At 41.0% G+C, this 25,170-nt stretch overlaps 1 protein-coding gene across 1 annotated transcript in view; it reads right to left on the bottom strand.

Annotated features, from left to right (window-relative positions):
* LOC124144836 (protein eyes shut homolog) overlaps positions 1-25,170 on the bottom strand; it is a 117,270-nt gene that overhangs the window by 38,375 nt on the left and 53,725 nt on the right. Inside the window, exons 14-15 of the mRNA XM_046514439.2 lie at positions 9,948-10,281; positions 5,655-5,890 (exon numbers count right to left, since the gene is read on the bottom strand). Coding sequence (XP_046370395.2) covers positions 5,655-5,890; positions 9,948-10,281 — 570 coding nt within the window. The remainder of the gene's footprint in view (positions 1-5,654; positions 5,891-9,947; positions 10,282-25,170) is intronic.

Raw genomic sequence — 25,170 nt, 5'->3', positions numbered from 1 at the left:
GCAAACCAGGATTCGAACCCACAATCATAGGTTTCTGGCGTGTCCAAGGGACGCAATTCTGCACAGCGAATCGTGGCGCCTTAGACGACTGGGCCACCTGTGACTCCGGTAATTTTCAGTACCAGTACATGTCAAGTGGTGTAAATTATACAAGCTAAAAGAAGTTAAGGACCACCCGATTCTTTCATAGATTAACTATCAGCAGATTAACAATAGCAATATGAAAGTATCGGGTTGAGTAGTAATCTTTCACATGGAACAAACCATGCAAACCCTTCACCTTCCTCACTCCAGGTTCACAAGGGTTAATTGAATTAAAGCAGCACATCACGATATATCGATTATCATCGCAGTTGAAAGGGTTGAATTACTTTCAGTAATCTAAATTGTGTATCCACACTTCCAATCACACAGACAGACCACACAATGACAGTACACACCAGGTCTATTCAGACTGACCACACTGTGGCCGGTTCACAATGCCAAAAGGGTTAACCCAAGTTTAAAGCTTCACTGCCAGGCAGGAGAGTTGTGATGAACTCATCTCGTGGACATTGATTGAGAGTCCGCCTGCATGCCTCGTGTTGGGTATCTTCGTTAATTGTTTAAACCAAATCAGTTGGGACCTTAGAGTGACCTCCTTACCATGTAAGGCCGGGTCTGGTCAATATCTGGTCATTATCAATGAGGCTGACCCTCTCTCACTGCCAAACTCTCTCTCAAGACATCGAGGAACTGTTATCTCAGGAGCGGCATTTGAAATACAGTCACACAGTTGTGTTAAAGTGGAAGTGACCTACAGTAAATACTTTGAGATATCCGAGGTTCGACTCAACCAAAACATAAAGTTGGCATACATTTCCTGATTGGCATGAAGACTGAGCAACAAGAAAATTATATAAATGTCCCAAATTACAAACAGTTCACATATTTAACTTACCCGTACGCATCACAAGCTTATATAAAATATATCACGAGATTAAACAAAATCTCATATCTTTAGGAATCATAATAAAGAAGGAAAATGCAGGGACCAAGCTTTTACTTCCAGACAACCGTAAGTTTGACACATCAAAGTTTGACACAACAGTGTTTGACTGTAGCTGTCTTCCCATAATCCTATAGAAATAATTGAAATTGACTACTCTGCATAGGAACATTTTCCAATGCTTTTCCACATAATTTGTATATAGTGGCTTTACATCTCCTCCAAGACATGCCAGTATGCACGTTGCTAGCTCCAGTCAGTTACTCCACAGCAAGGAAGGGGTTAATAGAAAGATTAATTGTTATTGGAGACGTATTGGGGGATGCTGGACAGTCCTGGTGAATGTTTGCTGACTAAATGGATTAAATGTCATGATTCATTATGGGTACTTCAACATATTTGTTATTTGGAAAGGACATATCTTGTCATGTCAGTTCGGTATGTATTTCATATAAGTAGGCACAGTTTTGGGTGGGTGAGTTGGGTGAGTTGGGTGAGTTGGATGAGTGTGATTAACGTCATCAGCCTTGTGACCTATGTGCACCAAGACAGCCATGACAGAACTGACTCTAGACCAGCCAAACCAGGTCCACACAATCTGAGCTTAATGACACACAATCAGCCAGGTCCACCACCAGGGTGGTAAAGTGGTTAAAGCTATCACTCTTCATGCTGAAGGCATAGGTTTGATTCCACACATGGGTACAATGTGTAAAGCCCATTTCTAGTGTCCCCACCATGATATTGATGGAATGTGGCTAAAAGTGGTGTGAAAACTCACTCATCAGATAATTCTCGCAAAACACTTCAGTACTACCCAGACGAACAAAGTTTGAGTGTTATTTCCTTGGTATATAATCTTCCCATACCATGATTAAACTTTGAGGCGAATAAATATGTCGCAATTTGCAATCGATGAAGAAAAAGGGAAAGCATGGCTCAAGAAGGGACTGATTAGCATCATTACACCAAAAACTGACCATGTAACATCCCCTCACAACGGCTTCCTACAAACCCACCTACTTCTCATATGAAGCTGATGCTGCTACAAAGACAAGTATCCTACAAGCAAAGTGAAGACTATAGATATCACCTCCAGGTTATTGTGTGACAGGAAGTGTGACACCTCCGGCACTGGGTGTGAACTGGAGGACGCAAGAACGTGGTGCTGATTAGCGACATTATTCTGAAGCCTACCAGCTATGGGGAGATGTATCATCATGAACATGATTCCAAGGCTTCTCACGGGATAATAACAGGCGGCTGTGCAGATTTGTAGTTCATATGCGAAAAACATTTTTATTCCAATATTGTTCATCCAAACAAACATTCATATCTTTAACCTATTTAGGTATATATGTGACAAATGTATCTAATTTCAAGACAGACAATGACAATAGCTGAAATATTGCCAATGAAACATTTAAGTACCTACTCATTCACTCACTCACTCACTCACTCACTCACTCCAAGGTAATTGGAACAGAGAGATTTACAACTAGCGAGTGAGACAACTGTGATTTCGTTAGCATTTGTCAAGCAGAATCTGAGAGTCATTTCAGCCTAACCTTGTATTACCTTCTTGGATTGGATGTAATACTTAAGACTTTGTTCACCTGTAAAACTAGGAATGAGAAAAGTTGTGCACATCATGGAAGGACCTAGGAACAGATTTGATGCAGTACAAAAGGGTCATCATGGAAGGAAGAGCTTCTGTGTATCAGACAGTCCTGAGAACCTAGGGCCCATTTCATGAAGCAGTTGTAGCACTACGACGGTCGTAAGTCTATGTTAAAGTATGGGAAATATGACAATCACAGTGCTATGATTGCTTTGTGAAATGGAGCGCAGCTGGGGTAGACTTGATGTAGTGCTGTGGTCAATACCAGGGTCATCAGAGGTCAGCGTGGCCTGCAGCGCACAGTAATAGGCTATTTCCCTCTCGATGTCCTCATGTCCGTGTGTCTCCTCCTGGCTGTTTACTGATGGAGCAGTCACTTGACCGGCCAGGCAGACATTCTACTGCAGCACCTAGACCGGTCGGGCAGACATTCTACTGCAGACCATAGACCGGCCAGGCAGACATTCTCCTGCAGTCCCTGGACCGACCAGTCAGACATTCTCCTGCAGTCCCTGGACCGACCAGTCAGACATTCTCCTGCAGTCCCTGGACCAACCAGTCAGACATTCTCCTGCAGTCCCTGGACCAGCCAGGCAGACATTCTCCTGCAGTCCCTGGACCGACCAGTCAGACATTCTCCTGCAGTCCCTGGACCAGCCAGGCAGACATTCTCCTGCAGTCCCTGGACTGACCAGTCAGACATTCTACTGCAGTCTCTGGACCAGCCAGTCAGACATTCTCCTGCAGTCCCTGGACCAGCCAGGCAGACATTCTCCTGCAGTCCCTGGACTGACCAGTCAGACATTCTACTGCAGTCCCTGGACTGGCCAGTCAGACATTCTCCTGCAGTCTTGCATTCTCTGGACCGGCCAGGCAGACATTCTACTGCAGTCCTTGGACTGGCCAGTAAGACATTCTCCTGCAGTCTTGCAGTCTCTGGACCGACCAGTCAGACATTCTCCTGCAGTCACTGGACCAGCCAGGCAGACATTCTCCTGCAGTCCTGCAGTCTCTGGACCGGCCAAGCAGACATTCTCATGCAGTCACTGGACATTCTACTTCCCTGGGCCGGCCAGGCAGACATTCTACTGCAGTCCTGCAGTCTCTGGTCGACCAGTCAGACATTCTCATGCAGTAACTGGACCGGCCAGTCAGACATTTTTCTGTAGTTCATGTGCTAGAGGTGGCCAAACTGAAGATCTCTTGGTCTAACACCTGGCACCAATACACAAGCAATCTTACAGCTGTGGCAGTCTCAAGTGACTGCATGAGAATGTCTGACTGGTCGGTCCAGGGACTGCAGGAGAATGTCTGCCTGGCTGGTCCAGGGACTGCAGGAGAATGTCTGCCTGGCTGGTCCAGGGACTGCAGGAGAATGTCTGACTGGTCGGTCCAGGGACTGCAGGAGAATGTCTGCCTGGTCGGTCCAGGGAATGCAGGATAATGTCTGCCTGGCTGGTCCAGGGACTGCAGGAGAATGTCTGCCTGGTCGGTCCAGGGACTGCAGGAGAATGTCTGCCTGGCTGGTCCAGGGACTGCAGGAGAATGTCTGACTGGTCGGTCCAGGGACTGCAGGAGAATGTCTGCCTGGTCGGTCCAGGGACTGCAGGAGAATGCCTGCCTGGCTGGTCCAGGGACTGCAGGAGAATGTCTGCTTGGCTGGTCCAGGGACTGCAGGAGAATGTCTGCCTGGCTGGTCCAGGGACTGCAGGAGAATGTCTGACTGGCTGGTCCAGGGACTGCAGGAGAATGTCTGACTGGTCGGTCCAGGGACTGCAGGAGAATGTCTGCCTGGCTGGTCCAGGGACTGCAGGAGAATGTCTGCCTGGCTGGTCCAGGGACTGCAGGAGAATGTCTGACTGGTCGGTCCAGGGACTGCAGGAGAATGTCTGCCTGGTCGGTCCAGGGAATGCAGGATAATGTCTGCCTGGCTGGTCCAGGGACTGCAGGAGAATGTCTGCCTGGTCGGTCCAGGGACTGCAGGAGAATGTCTGCCTGGCTGGTCCAGGGACTGCAGGAGAATGTCTGACTGGTCGGTCCAGGGACTGCAGGAGAATGTCTGACTGGTCGGTCCAGGGACTGCAGGAGAATGCCTGCCTGGCTGGTCCAGGGACTGCAGGAGAATGTCTGCTTGGCTGGTCCAGGGACTGCAGGAGAATGTCTGCCTGGCTGGTCCAGGGACTGCAGGAGAATGTCTGACTGGCTGGTCCAGGGACTGCAGGAGAATGTCTGACTGGTCGGTCCAGGGACTGCAGGAGAATGTCTGCCTGGCTGGTCCAGGGACTGCAGGAGAATGTCTGACTGGTCGGTCCAGGGACTGCAGGAGAATGTCTGACTGGTCGGTCCAGGGACTGCAGGAGAATGTCTGACTGGTCGGTCCAGGGACTGCAGGAGAATGTCTGACTGGCTGGTCCAGGGACTGCAGGAGAATGTCTGCTTGGCTGGTCCAGGGACTGCAGGAGAATGTCTGCCTGGCTGGTCCAGGGACTGCAGGAGAATGTCTGACTGGTCGGTCCAGGGACTGCAGGAGAATGTCTGCTTGGCTGGTCCAGGGACTGCAGGAGAATGCCTGCCTGGCTGGTCCAGGGACTGCAGGAGAATGTCTGACTGGTCGGTCCAGGGACTGCAGGAGAATGTCTGCCTGGCTGGTCCAGGGACTGCAGGAGAATGTCTGCCTGGCTGGTCCAGGGACTGCTGTAGAATGTCGAACTTTACCACCCTATCGCGCAGCTCACTAATGGGTGGTTACAGTGTTGGACCTGGCTGATTGTGTGTCATTAAACTCAGATTGTGGAGTGGAGTGGAGCGGAGCGGAGTGGAGTGAGTTTGGATTAACGCCGTTTTGAAAAGTAGTTATACCATGGCATAACAGCTTAATGTGGAAGGAAAGCCCGAAGTGATACAGGTCTCAGACGTTTACCACTTTGGTGAAACCCACGAGCACGGGTATGGTGCTGACAAACCTAAAAACAGCAAAATACCTGACTAAGCCGTCAGTGTCCCCATTCCAACTATTACATTGTGTCACTTTGTGTTAGAACTTACCTGTATATCCAGCCACACAGGTACATCGGTAAAATCCAATCTGATCCACACATGAGGCATTGTTCCGACAAGGTGAGGAATCACACTCGTTAACCTCCACATCACACCTTTTACCTGTCCAGGCAGGGGGGCACGCACAGGTATAGTCATTGACTGCATCTACACAGGTACCTCCGTTCACACACGGTGTGCCTTCACACTCGTCAATATCCTCAACGCACCTCAGCCCTGTGTACCTGTTGAAGGGAAGGCAGAGCATTAACATGAATTTAATACAGTAAACTACGGTTATAACAAACTCAAAGGGACCACTAATTTTAGTTCGTTATAACCGTAATTCGTTATAAGCATATATACAGCATATATACTGGCCAGGAATAAAACAGACTGTTCATTATATCCGGCAGTTCATTATAAACATGTTCGTTATAAACGTAGTTTACTGTATAGTATTTTCTGCAGGTATGTACATAACTCAAGCCACTGTTGTTTTAAAGGGATAATTGGTACTATAATCTGTTACCTATCTTCAGTGCAGATGTAGCTGAGGATATACACATTATGTGTTCTCAGATTTGCAGGTGTTATTGAGCATTTGATACCTGAAGATTTCATTTGGATGCCAGAGGTTTCAAATGTTAATATTTTCATGTATTAAATATTCAACAACAACAGAAAATATAACACTCATTGTTCATAGACAGTGCAGATATACACAAAATGTGTTCTCAGATTTGCAGGCGTTATTGAGCATTCGATACCTGAAAATTTCATTTGGATGCCAGAGGTTTCAAATGTTAATATTTTCAAGCATTAAATACTCAATAACAACAGAAAATATAACACTCACTGTTCATAGACAGTGCAGATCTAGCTGATGATATACACATCATGTGTTCTCAGATTTGCAGGCATTATTGAACATTTGATACCTGAAAATTTCATTTGGATGCCAGAGGTTTCGAATGTTAATATTTTGATGCATTAAATACTCAATAACAACAGAAAATATAACACTCACTGTTCATACACATTGTCAAGTCCATAAAACTGTTACGAATAATTGTTTTTTAAGAAGTTATTTTAACATGTTGTCAGGTGTGTAGTGTTTATTAAATGGTTTGATCACTCTTCCACAATATTATTTTGGTGAATATGTACATTTGAAGTAAGCAGAATAAAAAAATAGTATTAACAGACATATATTCCATTTTTTAATGTTATTGGCATTCCGCCTCGAACTACAGGTCATGTGACATTTAGTACATTGTCCCCAGATTTTACAGTGATGCTAACAAAATTTAAAAAATCAATTTAAAAACAGCAAATGTTGTTTGACAGCACTCAATTCTCATCTCGTGGTTATGGTATTGATTTCCACATATCACCCTCCAAGTCAGATATTGTGTGGTCGACTTGTCACTTGGATCTAACAATGGAACGACATTTAAAGTCTTCTTTGCATCATCAATTTTTCCAGCTTTTTCTTCTTTTATTTGTACTCTAAAACCATGAATAATTCAATCAATTCATCATTGAAATGTTTTAAAGTTAAGCCAATCAATGAGCCTATTTCCCTAAATAAAACAACATTCAACTCAACTTTTATAGATCCTGACTTTGAGACAATGGAGGTTCCATGGAACATTGAGTCTAATGGACTTCCTCCCTAGTGAGTGAGTGAGTTGGGTTTAACGCTGCTTTTAACAGTATTCCAGCTTAATGTGGGAGGAAAGCCCGAAGTGATGCAGGTCTCAGACGTTTAAAACTTCAGTGAAACCCACGAGCACGGATATGGTGCTGACAGACCTAGAAACACAATTGGGGCAAACTGGGATTCGAACCCACAATCATAGGTTTCTGGCATGCCCAAGGGATGCAACTCTGCACAGCGAATCGTGACGCCTTAGACGACTGGGCCACCCACGCCCCCTCCTCCCTGGAGTTAGTCTGAACAACCCCATCGTCAAAGAGCATGTCATCAAAGCTTTACCAATAACAAAAAGATATATGAATAACATTTGTCTCCACAGCCTCACATGATAGTTTTTCATATTCAAAATTTTATTCATTTTTACAAAAATATGGTTCTTTCCGGTTAACAATTATCACATATGTCCATATTTATAGGTGTACAGCTTTAAGGGTAAATAATCATTTTATGTGCACACTGAATTCCTTTAGCAATAACTTGTGTATGAAATCTTTGAGAGAAAATTAAATTAAGTTTAGTATTCCCTTTGTAACATTTAGTAACATATTGAGACTGGTCTTTTACCAGATTTACTAGGCTTATCTGGATCTATTTATAGCCCAAACCTGTGTTGGGAGTGCCATCTCTGTAGTGCTGGGCAAAAGGGAAGTTGCAGTCTGCACCAAAAACGTTTCAGCAGAATTAAGTGTTATTTTTTATATACATATATACTATTATAACCTGAGCTTACCAGTCCAACAGAATTTTACTAGACTCAGGCTTCGGTCTAGTCACTAAAGTTGCAGACTGATATTGCTTTTCCACATCCACTAGGATTCTGATACAATTATGAGACAACTAAAAACACTATTGAAACTTCTTCAATCCCGCACCTGTAAATTAACATAAACAAAAGCTTAATGTAAAATGTTCCCTTGTTTCTCATTTGATGATAATGAGCCCTGACAGCCTTCATGTTCTGTGTAACCTTATCACAGCCCTGTGTCTTTGTGTGGAGATCTCTGTTTTGATGGCCTGAAGTTAACATTATAAAAAAATCTACATCCTGAAACAGACTAATTGAATTAGAACCCAAACAAAGAAAATCAATAACATGAAGGACTTTCAACAAATTATTCACGTTGAAATAATTATTGATTTTTTTTTTCAAAAAACTTTCAAGTGACACAAATCAGATTATAGGGGAGAACAGTTGATGGGTCTCCAAGCAGTGATTGTGTTAGACTACTGTACATTTTAGATTGCTGGAGAGCTTTTAAGTCTGGTGAATCATGGTATCCAAGTAAGATGGATTGTGTGGTATGGTTTGTTTATGATACACAGATGAAGCTGTTGACTGGCATTTAGAAGATGTAAGAAGACGAAGTGATGAAATATTTATGGCAACAACTTCCTTATTGTTGTCTTCTTTTTTTTCACCTGATGAAGTGGTAAGACGTAGACCTGTACCGTCATTGCAAATAATTAATATGCTGTTATCCAAAAAGGTTTCATGTCCTCATGTATACAGAGATGGAAGGGAGGGTCATGTCAAAAATTGACATTTTCAAAAAACACATACAGTGCTTTTGCGTTATAATTTTTCAAGGATGTTCATGAAGAAAATGTACAAGGACATGAGGTCATCAAAAAATATGACAGCATTAGGGGAGGGTCATTATTTGCAGCACATAAGTGCATAAAAAACCTCTGACCTACCTACCCCTGTAATAAATGACCGGTCCCTAAGAAACTTGTTTTCACATCTAATACATATGTAAACTGATCTACACTGAGACACATCATGCAACAACAGGTCACTTAAATACTACTCCAAAGAAGTTCAAGAGTGAGTGAGTGAGTGAGTATGGTTTTACGAAGCTTTTAGCAATATTCCAGCAATATTATGGCGGAGGACACCAGAAATGGCCTTTGCACATTGTACCCATGTCGGGAATCAAACCCGGGTCTTCGGCGTGAAGAGTGAACGCTTTAACCACAAGGCTATCCCCACCGCCCAGAAGTTCAAGAACGCCAGAATCTTTAATATTACTAAAGTGAATCTATTATGGCACCTCCTTCCTCGTCAACTGTACGCTTGTAAAGCCCAGTAACCTGCTATTCACACCCGCAACTCATATTACTTGATAAACAATGAACTGTCTGTTTGGAAATTCATTTATGTGGACATTTTCACTGGGAACACAAACGTATGGATCAAGGAGGTTGTGGACATATAAAGGATTCTGGGGCCTGTTCCACAAAGCAATCGTAATGCTAAGAGGATTGTAACTTCCATACATAGATTTACAACAATCGTAGCACTAAGATCGTTTCGTGGAACTGGGCCCCGATCCAAGGCCGGTCTTTGGTGTGAGCAGATGCTGCTTGTAACAACTATCTGCATCATTACATCCGTGACATTAAACGAAAGCAATGAAATCAAACAGTGTTTCACTTCAAAATAACAATTTAGATGATCAAAGTTTTAAAAGTTTCCCAAGGGAACATTCTTTAACAGGAAAAACCAAGTCTATTAGAAGTCAGAGGATGCATCTGTCAATTGAAATTGACACGAACACAGGTTTCAGACCACCTACCCGGGAGTGCACGCACACCGATACTGATTGACGAGGTTGATGCAAGTTGCACCATTAGCACACGGTGCTGTTGCACATTCGTCGATGTCCGCACTGCAGTTCTTCCCTGTCCATCCTCCCAAGCATGTGCAGCTGTAATCGTTGAAAGCATCCGTGCAGGTAGCTCCATTTTGGCAGAGCCCATACCCACATTCATCAACCTCGCTCTCACACATAGATCCAGTGTACCCGCTCGGACATTGGCAGCGGAAGGCGTTGACTTCGTCCATGCACGTGCCACCATGTTGACATGGGCCAGACTTACAGTCATCTATGTTGCTCTGGCAATTCGACCCTGAAATGAAAAAGGTAAACTCAAACTGAGAACAGATCTGGGGAGTAAGAAAGGGTGAGCTTACCATGTTCGACGTAATAAGCGCCCAGGGCGCTCTCAAAATTAGAAATAGGGGGCTCTTATTAGAATATAATTTTGGTGAAAAAAAAAAACAGTGTTGAAAGATCGTAAATTTCGTGGTTCATGCTGACAGTCTGAAATGGTACAAAAGACAAATATATTTTCCAGAATTCAATTGCCCATAATTAAGGGTGCATATAACACACGAGTTTGTATTATACACGAATAAATAAGTCTTGTGTACATTGATAAATTGGAAGGGGTGTTACTTGGGATTGTTCACTAGCCAATATATAAGCAAATATCGCCGTGGGCGCTTATTATGTCAAATACGGTATTTGTTGTTGAATGTTGCACTCACCAAAACACCATGTTGTTTGTAAGAGCTGTCCACTACAGGGATGGACGTTTACAATGTGTGCCTGACTGGTAGTGTGTCCTTCAACACCCAGAGCACAGACGATGTAGCTCATGACCAACCACAGGTTTAGCTGGCCCAGCTTTGATTATTTACAGGATGCTGTGACATAGCTGGAACTTAGCTGACACAAAACAACATTCACTATGAGTGAGTGAGTGAGTATGGGTTTTAAACCACTTTTAGCAATATTCCAGCAATATCACAGCGGGGGACACCAGAAATGGGCTTCACAAATTGTACCCATGTGGGAATCGAACCCTTGTCTTTGGCGTGAGAGCAAACGCTTTAACCACTAGGCTGCCCAACATTCACTATGATCCCATGATGCTTACTCACTCACTCACTCACTCACTCACTCACCAATGATCCAAACTATTATATTTTTTTTAAATATAATTAATATTCCACAACTGTGTGTAGATTTAACTGTCACACAAACATCATAATATATTCAATGTAATATATTAAAACAATTATATTCAATATATTAATTCTTACAACACTCTTTAATAGTCTTTGATTTCCCTTTATCCTCCTACTGGTAGTACCCAGGGTATAGCAAACAGAGGACTTAGGCCTTCACACAAAGAAACCAATCCAGCAGACCATGCATTACTTGGAAAGATTGACAATTAAGCCCTTAAAATATCAACATTCAAACTAACAACAGGGTGGCATTCTCAGAGTGGGATCACTGGAGTTCTGCAAATGGCAATTTGTGTCAGACCACCATTCCTGAAAGCCCCCCCATGGTGCGAGACAGTGAGAGGGAGAGATTCAAATCAGCGTACATTTCCGAACAATGCATGATTGATGGCGAAACGAAACCAGAATAAAGAGACCTCGTGTGAAATACGAATCTCCGTGGACAGCTATTGCAGATTCCTAGCTAGATGTCATTTGTCATTATTCCTTAACAGTGCTTCGTCATCACATAATGACTTTTGTAACTTTCAATAAATTTTGGAGAGAAAAAATTCCATCGTTATGGTCGGGAATGATTGCTGGTCTGTGTATTCTGAGACAAAGGATGAGGTTCGCTTGTTCAGATTATGGTAATCAAGGCACCGCTTTTATTTTGGGAAACTGACCCATATAAAAGTAACAGCCTCGTATTTCATAAATGTGAAAATTAAAGAATTGGAATACCCACCATGGGATGATATAATTTATGGGAAAATAATTAAATGGAAGCAGATTGATGGATTTCAGCTTTTGGGAAATTCTCAGCCTTTAATGCTTTGAATTTTAAATCAGAAATTATTACGCTTATGATTTCAATTTCAATACTTGATGATGAAATATTTTTTTTAAATATCTCAAAAATTTTGTTGGATGTATTTTTACGAATTTTTTAGTCATAATAACCTTCAGACATAATTTCAAAAGGGAGTCGAGACACTCAAACAAAACAAACTGTGATCACATAAATATTCGTAAGAAAACACTAATTATAATTATATATATCCGGATTGCTAGTCTTCTAGTCTTCTACACAACTTAAACACTTGTCAAGACATTCCAGGATATTCTGGAAGCCATTTTTTCTGGTGATAAAGAGAATTATATCTCAGGCGTTCCTTCCATTTCAACTCAGTAGGTATATATACTGGGGAATCTTGTCATGTGTTTTTTGGGGGGAGGAGGAGGAGTACATATTCATTCACAACTTCAAACTGAAAATAATAAAGGACCCGGGTACATTCGTACCATTGTAATGAACATTGTTGTCAAAGGTAGAAAGAAAGTGACACCTCAGGTTTTTGCCTTTCGTTCAAACTACTGGCCCTCTCTACTTGGGGAATGAAAACAATCACTCATGTCACCGTGACCTTTGTCATGAGCAACTGCTTGACAAAATTTGAATTTTATTAATTTGATTAAATTTTAATTAAAAAAATTTAAAATCTTTAGAAGACCCATGTGGTTCATTTTCAGCCAAAATAACACCAATACACATTAATTCTTCAAACGATAAGAAAGGTTTATAATGACTAACAACAGACACAAGATGTAGATACAAAGATTTAATTAGGATTTGGCGGAGAGAGATTCTCATTGTAAAAATTTGCTGAAGACAGGTAACACAAACAGGAGTCTCGGACCCCGATTACTTGCTCTGATCGTCAGGTTGTCCTGGTTGGTTGGAATAAAAATGTAAGTGCACCAGCTCACGATTGAGTGCCATGGTGACCACCCCTGTCAAGCCACACAAGCAGGAGTCTCGGACCCCGATTACTTGCCCTGATTGTCAGGTTGACCTGTTTGGTTGGAATAAAAATGTAAGTGCACCAGCTCACGATTGAGTGCTGGCCGGGTGGTGACCATCCCAGTCAAGCCACACAAGCAGGAGTCTCGGACCCCGATTACTTGCCCTGATCGTCAGGTTGACCTGGTTGGTTGGAATAAAAATGTAAGTGCACCAGCTCGTGATTGAGTGCTGGCCGGGTGGTGACCATCCCAGTCAAGCCACACAAGCAGGAGTCTCAGACCCCAACTGGTTGCCCTGATCGCCAGGCGGTGTTGACTGGGTAAACTAGATTGCAGTTGACAGGTAAGCTGTGACAATTTGCTGCACAGCACAGTTTTCAAGGCATATTAACAGTGAATGCTGAACATTAATCTAATATGAAGGTGCACGGTGGTAGTTTGGTAGATGAAAAGCATACAGACCAATGTAGAACCATGTTGTTAAGGTGGAAAACAGTTACCGTATTCGACGTAATAAGCGCCCCTCTCTAATAAGCGCCCATGGTAATATTTGCTAAGATATTTGCTCGTGAACAATACCAATGAGCACCCCTCCTGATTGATCAATGTACACAAGACTTATTTATTCGTGTATAATACGTACTCGTGTGTTATATGCACCCTTAATTATGGGCAATTAAATTCTGGAAAACATGTCTGTTGTGTATAATACGCACAGACTTTTCTTTGGTATCATTTCAGGCTGTCAGCATAAACCATGAAATTTACGATCTTTCAACTTCTCCTCACCAAAATTACATTCTAAAAAGAGCCCCTATTTTTAATTTGGAGTGCCCTGGGCGCTTATTACGTCGAATACGGTATTTGAATTTCTCAAATTGTTACTTTTGAAAAAGAAGGTACATTTGATATTTGTTTTGACAGAAATAAGCTCAAAGTTCACTTGGACTTGGGGTGGACTAGGGAAAACAAATATCTGTTTTTTCATTTCTTTCTAATTGGTAATATCTCAGTTTGTCTTGTGTATGTTGCACAGTTTTCTTGTTCAAATGTTTGCCATTGGAGGCTTTAATGACATCATGATTTTTTTTAATATTCTGTACCAACTCTCAAATAAGATATAGTACAGTGACGAAACGAACAGGCAAGAAAACAAAAACAGAATGACCTGACTGATAAATTCATCAGAAATACAAACAAGCTGTAAAGTGCCCCTCCTAACTCTGTATAATTAGCACTATGATGTGGCCAATTCCTGGAAGCAAGAAAATCCCACTTGGTGCTCCAACAATACTAGCGGCCGGATGACTAACTGAGTGTATTTAGCCAACTCATGGTGAGATTAAATATTTGACTCCCTTAGTCGTCTCATCCGTGTGAGATCATATTTAATTGCTGAGTTTAAACTCAGACTGCACTGAAGGAATACCTGCTGAGGGAGAGTGACACCAAAATTGTCAGGTTGTTCATTAGCTGAACGCCGGCTACTTCCTGTGTCAAGCAATTTGTGGTGCTTGTTGTGGCATACTGGTATCAGTGTCCACGTCAAAACAAGGTGCAACAATGTCACCAAAACTGTTCATCATGATGAACTTTCGAGATGGATATTGGAGGTTTGAAGTGTATCACAATATTTTACGATGCACAAGGCTGTATTGCTATACATATCACAATATAGTGTATAATTCTAAATTTTGAATTCAGAAGAAATTTGAAACATCATTGTATGAATTGAGTAAGTTCACAAATGGAACAAAACAAGATGCTGGAACAACATCATGTTAACTACTTAAATACTTAAATAAATACACTCGAAAGCATTCTCCGGATGCACGCTCCAGGTATTTGGCAAGTTCGAAACATTAAGCACATGACAAAAATTTCTCTTTGAAATAACCTGATATACCGAGCATAACAAAATAACATTGTGATATGTATCATGGAAAGAGTGAACCTCAGTATACTGACAATACCTCACACCCTCAGTGAACTTATAGTTCAACTAAAACAAATGTGATTGTGTGCCTCTGTATGATTGGTTAAAAAATTACATTAAATGGCTTTGAAAGCCCAGAAATGTCCCAGATTTTTCACTGTTTAATAATACTTTTGTTGATAACTTTTTTTTAAGTTTCAAATATGAAGTTCGCGAGAGGTTTGTGGTCCGATTCCCGGCTGCGTCATACAAGATGGTAGCTGTTGTCACCCAGACTGCGTCAGCATGAAGGGGACAAAACAAGGACTGGTCGGCTTGGTTGGTTGGTTGGTTGGTCTGTTGTTGCCGCACTCAGCAATATTCCAGCTATATGACAGCGGTCTGTAAATAATTGAGTCTGGACCAGACAATCCAGTGATTGACATCATGAGCATCGATCCACGTAATTGGGATCGATGACATGCATCAACCAAGTCAGCGAGCCTGACCACCCGATCCCATTAGTCGCCTTTTACGACAAGCATAGTCACCTTTTACGGCAAGCATGGGTTTCTGAAGACCTATTCTAACACGGAATCTTCATGGGTCCTGGTTGGGTTGGAGGTCGGCTAATGTGTCAGAGTCGGGTATCCATGTGAAACAGTATTGTATCTCAGTTGGATAACACTGTAGAAGCCGCATTGTTCTGAACTAGGACAGACAGACAGACAGACAGACAGACAGACAGACAGACTCTAAATGCAATAAACTTGAACACAACGTTAAACCCTATTTTCACCTAACCTAATGTAGTTGCTGATAGTAGTGCTGGCTAAAAAAATTGATAATCGGAATTATTGTTGATGGGAAGAAATATTAACGATTATCAATATGAAAATTGTGTCATCGATTATATTTGGCATAAACAATTGTGATGAAATAAAGTTTAAATTTACCAAAACAGACTTATTATTACCAATGATGTAAATTGCCAAAGATGGAAAGCAGCTGTTATATTTAAAACTTAAATGTCTATAGAGTAATCCATGCATGAATGTGTCACCACTCACCAGTGGCATGAAGTGTGTTGATTTCTTTCGGACATTTTTGCATATTTTCCAAAAATTACTAATCCGATATTTATCGATAATTCATCGATATTTAGTTAACGATTATTGATCTGTACCCATACCCAGCCCTAGCTGACAGTATGTAGATAGAATGTGGATGGAAATTATGAGTACACTTACAGTGAGTGAGTGAGTGAGTGAGTATGGTTTTACACTGCTTTTAGCAATATTCCAGCAAAATCACGGCGGGGGACACCAGAAATGGGATTCACACATTGTACCCATGTCGGGAATCGAACCCGGGTCTCTGCGTGACAGCGAACGCTTTAACCACTAGGCTACCCGACCGCCCCAAGATTTGAGGCATTATTTATTGTTCGGTGCCTGGATACTTCAGCATCAGCAACATCTGGCACACTTCGTCATTATAGTGATATTGTCCAAACAAACAGCATGTAATGTACCCATGGCTTAACAGAGGAATATGATACCACTGTGCATATATAATATGTTGTCTGAATTCTACTTAAATTTGACTCAACTAGTCCACACAATTTGAAGTAGTTTATGGCAAATTGTTGTGTTTGTGCAAAGGTTTAACTGACCTTAGCTAATGTTATACAAAGTGATCTTTCAAATGTTTCATCAGATGTTATAAGCCTTGAACATCCAGGTTAGAATAGGTCATCAGCAACCTATGCTTGTTGTATGAGGCAACTAATGGGATCAGATGGTCAGGCTCACCGACTTGGTTGATGCGTGTCATCATATCCCAGTTGCATAGATAAATGCTAATGATGTCAATCATCACTGGATTGTGTGGTTCAGACTCGATTATTTACAGACCGTCATTATAAAGCTGGAATATTGCTGAGTGCAGTGTTAAACAACAAACAAATAAACATCACATGTTATAACCCTAACACTTTAGCATAGACTTTGTGCTATGTGCAATGAGGTCTGCACCTGTGTAGTTATGGGAAATATCAAAACCTATTCATTTTTTAAGATTTATACAAAACAATAAAAAGTAAATCATTAGGTGGAAAAATAAAAATGATTCAGTTTATAATTATTTGGGAGGAGAATCCTACTCCTTAAAATTTGGAACAGTACGTTCCCAGAACAAGGTTCATACAGATATGGAACACTAACATTCAAGGCCTTTTCAAAGGATTCAACTGTCATTTTCAGTTTTTAGCTGGGTTCTAAGCCTTAGTCTGTCAACATTTTTTTTTGAATTTTAGAATACTATATATTAGTCATAAGACCTAAAAAGTAGTATGATCATCAAAAAATTTCCAACAAGATTTATTTTAAAAACCAACAATAAAATAAATTAAGCCTGTCAAAAACTGTAATATTTTTATTGAAAAGTATATGTGATTTTGTATAATTTCAAGGCTTTTCAAGCTATTTGGGTGATTGTCAAGGCTTTTCAAGAGGGGCCTTAAAATTCAAGGCCTGCTCATGCCTGTATGAACCATGCAGGACCAAAATTTCTGTTCACATATTTTTCAGGAGATAATTTCTTCAACTACTGTATGGATGTGGAAAACTGATTGGATCAACTGTAACACAAACTTACCGGTACATCAGCCAAAATTGAAGAAATTTTAAAGATCAAGCATTTGGGTCAATTTTGACAGAATTATATCTAAATCCCCCAGAATCCATCATTGTACTCAGATCACATTTGACTTCACTTTCCCCAAATGAGACCTGACATGTTGTTCAATTGATCCTGTTAAAAGTTTCCGTAATTATGCACACATTGTACCGATTATGTTGCCATGGATTATTCTTGCATAACACGACACTTTTTGCCTGACAACCTGTCATATGAGGGCTCGTACATCGTACATCGTGATTCATGGACGCAGTGATTCCAGCACTTTAAAGGCTGCAGCTCCTTGGGGAGGAGGGGTCATTAAATTTAATCGGTTTTACTGGAATTTTAACAAAATGGATGTTCGTGACAAAGAAAATCCATTTACTACAAATTTGTATTTTGTCAATGTGTCAAAACACAATACTTAAAAGTTCACTTGTTTCATAACAAGCTATTATGTATGACAAACATGGTTACAACTTATGAACAGTAAAGTTCAGTTTCTAAATTGATTTGCATATATAAAGTATCAGTCATTCAGGTCAATGTAGTTACAGTCAACTTGGGCTAAAGTTTAAAAGGGATTTAAATTCACTTTAGTTTATTTGAATTAAATATCAAAGACATTATAACTAAATTACAACATTTCTTCCGACCCACTCAGACTTTCACCTTACATCCTGCTGCCTTCATTACCACTCACTTCACTCAAAGGTTTATATATCTTGGCATGACATAGTTAGTTTCAAGGAAAATAGTACCTCATGCCTCTCTTAATTAAGATCTTGTGGCGTACATTACGAAGAGCAATAACCCATTGCTTCAGCCTTTCTGACGTTTTTGCTGTAATCATTTTTTAGCTATATTTCTTGAGTGATAATAGTTGGTCCAGTTGTCTGAGGAGCAGCAATTCACTTGCAGACACCACGGCCTTGTATATAGGTCCGTGCAGACACCTATGATTGTGGGTTTGAATCCCAGATTCCCAGATAAGCTCTGATGATGTTTCTAGGTTTGTCAGAACCATACCCATGCTCATGGGTTTCCCCAAAGTAAACATCTAACACCTGCATCACTTCGGTCTTTCCTCCCACATCAAGCTAACGGTACATCAGTGTACATGTTTCAGAAATACTGCTTCCTATTTCCAGAAGGGCAATTAATCAAGCCACCATGTCAACTTGTGTTAATCACTGAGCCAAACCGAACATCAAATAGAGACAAAATGGAAGTCAACATTAGCAGGGCATTATTGCAATTCAAATGAAGTCTAGCACAGGTTCAACAAAGCTGGGGCCAATGTCTAACACCGGCAGTAATGGTCAGCAAATTGAAACTAATTACACCCTAGCCAAGTCATTAGGGCTGACGGACCCAGACCCTCTGGTCATCCAACACCGGATCTGCAGAGGATGTAATGACGCAATCTGATTGGCTGATAGTCCAACAAATGGATTCTGATTGGTTATTTTGTTGTCAGAGAGTCGGGTAAATCTCTTTGATGTTTGAGACAAATCTTTGAAGAAATCTGGCCTGTTTGAGGAACATCCGATACTCAGGGCTTAAAGGAAGTTAATGATCAAACATCAGGGGCATTGTGGGTAATATTTGATCAGGATTAGTCTGTTAAATCAGGATGATTTGTTGACTCATAACTAATGGTGGGCTGTGAGAGGTGACGGTCAGTGTTTGGGTGTCTGCACCTCTGGTCAGCAGACGGTCACACAGAGTGGATGTCGGACTTGTTTGATTAATAGTGTTAGATAAATGGCATGTTGGGAATTGGTATCAATAAGCACTTTCAGTACGACACACATTGAAACATGTCTACCCAATTGTCAAAACAGAAACCTTAATGATTGGTATTTTTTTATCTTACATCAAAAGTTATCCCAAAAGCACCATTTTTCTGCCCGCTGCTTCAAATGCCAATTTCAACCTCCATATGGACCGACACAAAAATTTCTCTAAACTTCAAGACCATATTTTTTAAACAGACTGGTTTAACAAACACTGTGAATATGGCAACACATTCTGGTAATTTAAGAGAATATAAAACAGTTATACACTATGACTTTGCATAAAATCTGGAAACAAGCTTGACCAAATAACTGGGTAATACAAAAATTGCCAAAGAACAAATTCTAGTTTTTACCTCCCTTGACATGCTGACAATATGTACAGTGTAGAAATTAAACAGAAAAGTCAAGGGTCTTTGTCTTAACCCTAAAGTTAAATGTTGAATAGTGGATTTTGGATATTGGATGTTGCTTCATGACAGACAATTTCTTTTTTGCTCAGAGGAGAGCCGAACAATTTGTTTTCCCAACTCATTTCAAGGACCTTCAGCATAGACGGCAAACAATTGTCTTGTTGGTAAGACCTGACAAAATTAATTAATTTTTTTAACAAACTGTCTTCGTTTTCCACTACGTCCCATTTTAATATTTCAAAAGCTGATTCTGATCGAATGGGATTCACATGAAGCGTGAATGTTTGGACACACATGCATAGTGTATTTTACACAAATTTGGAAAATACTCAATCTCTGAAAGGCACTGTGGATTTGACAGCCGTATCACCACAGTAGCTACAAATCTATTTCAAAGAGTTTCTTTCTCAATCCTTGTCCTCAATTGAAATGATGATATGTACAATTATAGGTTACAAAATGCAGGATTGTGGTAACTACAATATTCAGAGTTTGTGTGTCAATAGATGTTAACAACAGGACCCAATAGAGAGAAATGGACTGTGAGAATGTATTTCAACAATTCATGTTGGCTTACAAGGTAGATGTAATACACTATTAATGCCTGTAATTCTAGCAAGTAAAAGAACAACACTATTTGAGTATAATGCAGTTGAATACTTTGTTTATAGGCTATTATAGGCGTTTACTTAATTCAAATCAGAAACCCACGCAAAACACTGGACACAACCAATGCCGCTTCACTCAATATCTTTGCGTACACCAAAGAGTTAATGTTAATTAAGAGTTAATTTTTGACATGATAGAATTGAGATGATCATACTGTGTTAGTTTGTTTGTTGTTTAACGCCGCACTCAGCAATATTCCAGCTATATAACGGCGGTCTGTAAATAATTCGAGTCTGGACCAGACAATCCAGTGATTAATATCATGAGCATCGATCCACGCAATTGGGATCGATGACATGCATCAACCAAGTCAGCGGGCCTTACCACCCGATCCCATTAGTCACCTTTTACGGCCAGCATGGGTTGCTGTGACTTTAGGTTCTAAATTACATGTAGTGTCATGGGTTACAACCTAGTATGATGAAAGTGACACTTGAGTTTATTCTATTTATTCATGCATGAACATCCAGCACCTCAGATAAGAGGTGGGCGTGACCAAAATGCAAATGTCTGATCGGCAAATAAATATTTCCGGATCCCTGCTGAAAATATTTTATGAAAACACCACTTTTATAACAGAACATATATTCCAGTTAAATCACAGTGTGTCAGCTTAATGTTGGAGGAAAGCCCAAGCGATGCATGTCTCAGATGTGTACCACTTTGGTGAAACCCATTAGCACAGGTATGGTGCTGACGAACCTATCCTTCATCTGTAGGCACTCGGAGACAATAACATAATGTGAGATAATTGGTAGTGAAGTGGGTAGAGATGAACGAAACCAAATGATTAATTTATTATAGTTATATGTACACATAAAGATCATACCCCTTAAAGATCCACTCCCGTTGGAGGGTGACCACAAAAATCCCACAACTTATTATAAAGTAATATTATTAAGCTAAAGACACAGGAGAGGTTAATCCCAAATGTCTGAGTAATTATATTGATATTTGCCAAGGGACCCCACAGTTTGTCTTTGATAACATTACGCGAGTGCTCGCTGGGGTCAGTGAGTTTGCCCTCAGAGTAACCCGCCCTTGATTAAATGCTAATACAGACATCCAGTAAAACAATTTTTCAAGTGACATGATTAGGTTGCATTACACAATGGTAGGAACTGGAGCCGTCATGGGCCCGGTTTTATTAACAAAATATTTTTGAAGCTTGAGTTATTTTGTGGCGTCCCAGGAGACAAAGGGGATTGGAGAAAGCCAGCCATCTGCCATCTTGGCTGGGTGCTGATAGAGACTATTGGAGGCCATGGGCACGAGGATTTGGGAGAACAACTTTGTTCTTTATAACTTGGGTTTTTGCCATGTTTTCTTACTTACAAGAAAGAGAGGTCAACTTTAACAGAGTTGTATCATTATTGTAGTAGTTTTGTAATAGTTGTATAATTATTGCTATAGCATTGTGATAGTTAGAAACACTATTACAATACTTTTGGAATAGTAAGTATCAGTATTGTGATAGTGAGTGAGTTGTGTTTAACCCCGCTTTGAACAGTATTCCAGTTGTATCACGACATGTCAGCTTAATGTGGGAGGAAAGCCTAAATAGATGAAGGTCTCAGACGTTTACCACTTTGGTGAAATCCACAAGCAGGGGCATGGTGCTGACAAACCTAGAAACATAATTGGGGCAAACAAAGATTCAAACCCCAAATCTCTTCTGTTTGTATTGTGATAGTACTATGAGTTAGTAAGCATGGTTTTACACCGCTCTTAAATTTGTTCAAGCGATTGTACCAAATCATCTTAATTTTTGTGGTGTCATCCATAAGGTCCATGACTTTCCTAATCTTCCTTCTGATAACAGTGGACAAAAAAACAACAATTTCATAACCAGCCATTCATAATTTAGTGACATGGTGATGGTGATTCTCCAGAAAATGTTGCAGACAAATGTCAACTCCCTTGAAAGGTTCTCTGCCAGTATCTGTACATATTTCATGCCATCCCCTGCCCCATGTTTTAACAAGTCATTGTAATTAGTGTACAATTGATAATGGCATTTAAACACAACAATTCTATTGACCTTTAGAAATATTCAGCGGGTAAAGGTTTTGATCAGTTATGAAGAGAACACATTCTGGCCCACGAGAACTGATAAATTTGAAATTTGAAAACTTCCATTTTTTATATCTGATGACATTACAGACAGACAGACAGACAGACAGACAGACAGACAAAGCATTTTTGTTTAAGGAGAGAAAGTAGACATCAACTCTCAACAGTAAGGAAACTTTCATCTTGGGTAAAGATCACTATATGGAAAATAAATAATAAATCTAAGACCAAACTCCTTCTGTCAGAATATCAGGCTAAAATCGCACTCATCGTACTTTTTTTGCAAAAGTCATAGCAAGTTTGTGAAGATTTTACAAAATAATAATCTTGATAAATTTAATCTTTAATCTTTAAATAAAGGTAAACCGAATCGGTCAAATGTCAAAATCATCAACATCATTATGTTAACTAGTGACTTTAACATAATAGATTCTTCATAAAATTAAAATACTATTATAAATATCTGTAATATTTTTCTACCTAAAACATGACAAAAAACAAAGAGAGAAATGCTTTTAAACAATGGTGCTTGAGTTTTCTAATGAATTGGGTCCATTATTCAACTCTAGGGTGTCTTTAGAATTAATTGGATCTCTTCCAAACTTTCAAAGAACTCAAGAATGTCCTCTGGAGTTTATGCATATGCAAATTAAGCCAGCCACAATTTGGCCACTGAAAGCCCATATTAGACAAAGGAAGAGTGTAGCAATGTCACATAGCCGAAGGCAGCTAAAATTGATGGAATGTTTAAAAAAAAAAGTTTAATGAGTTCCTTGGAGAGCTGAATAGCTGTTGTCATCTGGGAATCAGCAGTGTAATCCTATTGTCTGGCCATGTGAGTCATCTGGGCCTCGCAACCTGAAGACGTGTTTGAGCAGAGGGAGATAAAACAGTCATCTTTCTTTGTCAATGTCGCGGGGAGGGGGAGGAGGGGTGGGGTAGGAGGGGTGGGGTAGGAGGGGAGGTAGACTCAGTGTAGACAAGGTTGTAGAGCATGGAAGAAAGAGTGTGGGTTGTGCTGAAGAGGAGAGAGGGTGGAGATAGCTGTGTGGGTGGGGGTGTGGAGGGTGGAGACAGCTTTGTGGGTGGAGGTGTCGGGGTGTTGAGAGTGGAGACAGCTTTGTGGGTGGGGGCGGTGGGGTGTGACAGTTGGGTGGGTGGAGGTGGTGGGGTATGGAAGCTAGGTCGACAGAGTTGGGAGGGTGGAGGTGTTTGGGTGTGGAGAGTGGAAACAGCTTTGTGGGTGGGGGCGGTGGGGTGTGGGCAGTTGGGTGGGTGGAGGTGGTGGGGTATGGAAGGTAGAGACAGCTTTGTGGGTGGAGGTGTCGGAATGTTGAGAGTGGAGACAGCTTTGTGGGTGGGGGCGGTGGGCTGTGGGCAGTTGGGTGGTGGGTTGGAAAGTAAGAGGGTGGAGGCAGCTGGGGGGGGGGGGTGTGGAGGGTGGAGGAAGCTATGTGGAGGGGACAGTGGGGTGTGGACAGTTGTATGAATGTGGATGGTGGGTTGGAATGTAAGAGGAGGGAGGCAGCTGAACTATTTGGGTATGGTCTATAAATCTACCATGCTGCTTCTCCAGTTAAAGCAAACTTTTGTCATTAATGATAGAAATAGCATGAGTAATCAGCCATGGTCTAACGCCATGTGAAGAACTTAATCTTGGATTCAAAGACATGAAGTGTCTTGTAACAGACTGTAATCCTGTTATGAGTATTTCAGTAGCTATTGTCCTGTAATCCCTAACCCCCGCACAATACTGTAGACGACCACTCCCTGCCGCACTGCAGCTGCAACAACTTCATCGTCCTGATACAACAGACACACGTGATTCCCTCACAACATTAATTTCCTAACAACTAGGCATATTATATTTTCATAATTCTTGTAAAAACTTTGAAATTAGAGACATAAATATATTGCTAATTCTGTTATGAAATTATCAGTTTTGTTTGCCACTGGAGGTTTGTAATCGGATTTAATTTGAAAAGTGCCCAGGTAAACACAACAGTCTTTGAGTGATATTTGAACACTGTTTATGTGACATCAGAGAGAAGCCAGAACTGTTTTTCTTGGTTTACACATAGCCTGCCTTAAAATATGTAGCTAAAATACAAACAAAATAAACACACAAAAAACATACTAATATTGTTTTTGATCGAAGGGAAGTTTCTTCAAACTTTATATTGTTGGAATTTTTCTAAAGATGTAACTTGAATTGTTATTCCCATGATGAGAATGGGCTGTGCAAGAGAATGGGAAGCACACAAGAATGGGAAGCACACGAGAATGGGAAGCAAATGATAATGGGAAGCACACAAGAATGGGAAGCACACGAGAACGGGATGCACACGAGAATGGGAAGCACACGAGAATGGGATGAATAGAGAATTGGAAGCACACGAGAATGGGCTGTGCATGAGAATGGGCTGGACACGAGAATGGGCTGTGCATGAGAATGGGCTGGACACGAGAATGGGCTGTGCATGAGAATGGGCTGGACACGAGAATGGGCTGTGCATGAGAATGGGCTGGACACGAGAATGGGCTGTGCTCAAGAATGGGAAGCAAATGATAATGGGAAGCACACAAGAATGGGAAGCACACGAGAACGGGATGCACACGAGAATGGGAGGCACACGAGAATGGGAG

This window comes from Haliotis rufescens, unplaced genomic scaffold (assembly GCF_023055435.1).
Source record: "Haliotis rufescens isolate VD_foot unplaced genomic scaffold, xgHalRufe1.0.p SCAF_8, whole genome shotgun sequence".
In the NCBI taxonomy this organism is placed as follows: Eukaryota; Metazoa; Mollusca; class Gastropoda; order Lepetellida; family Haliotidae; genus Haliotis; species Haliotis rufescens.
This window is presented reverse-complemented; position numbering and strand designations above follow the sequence as displayed.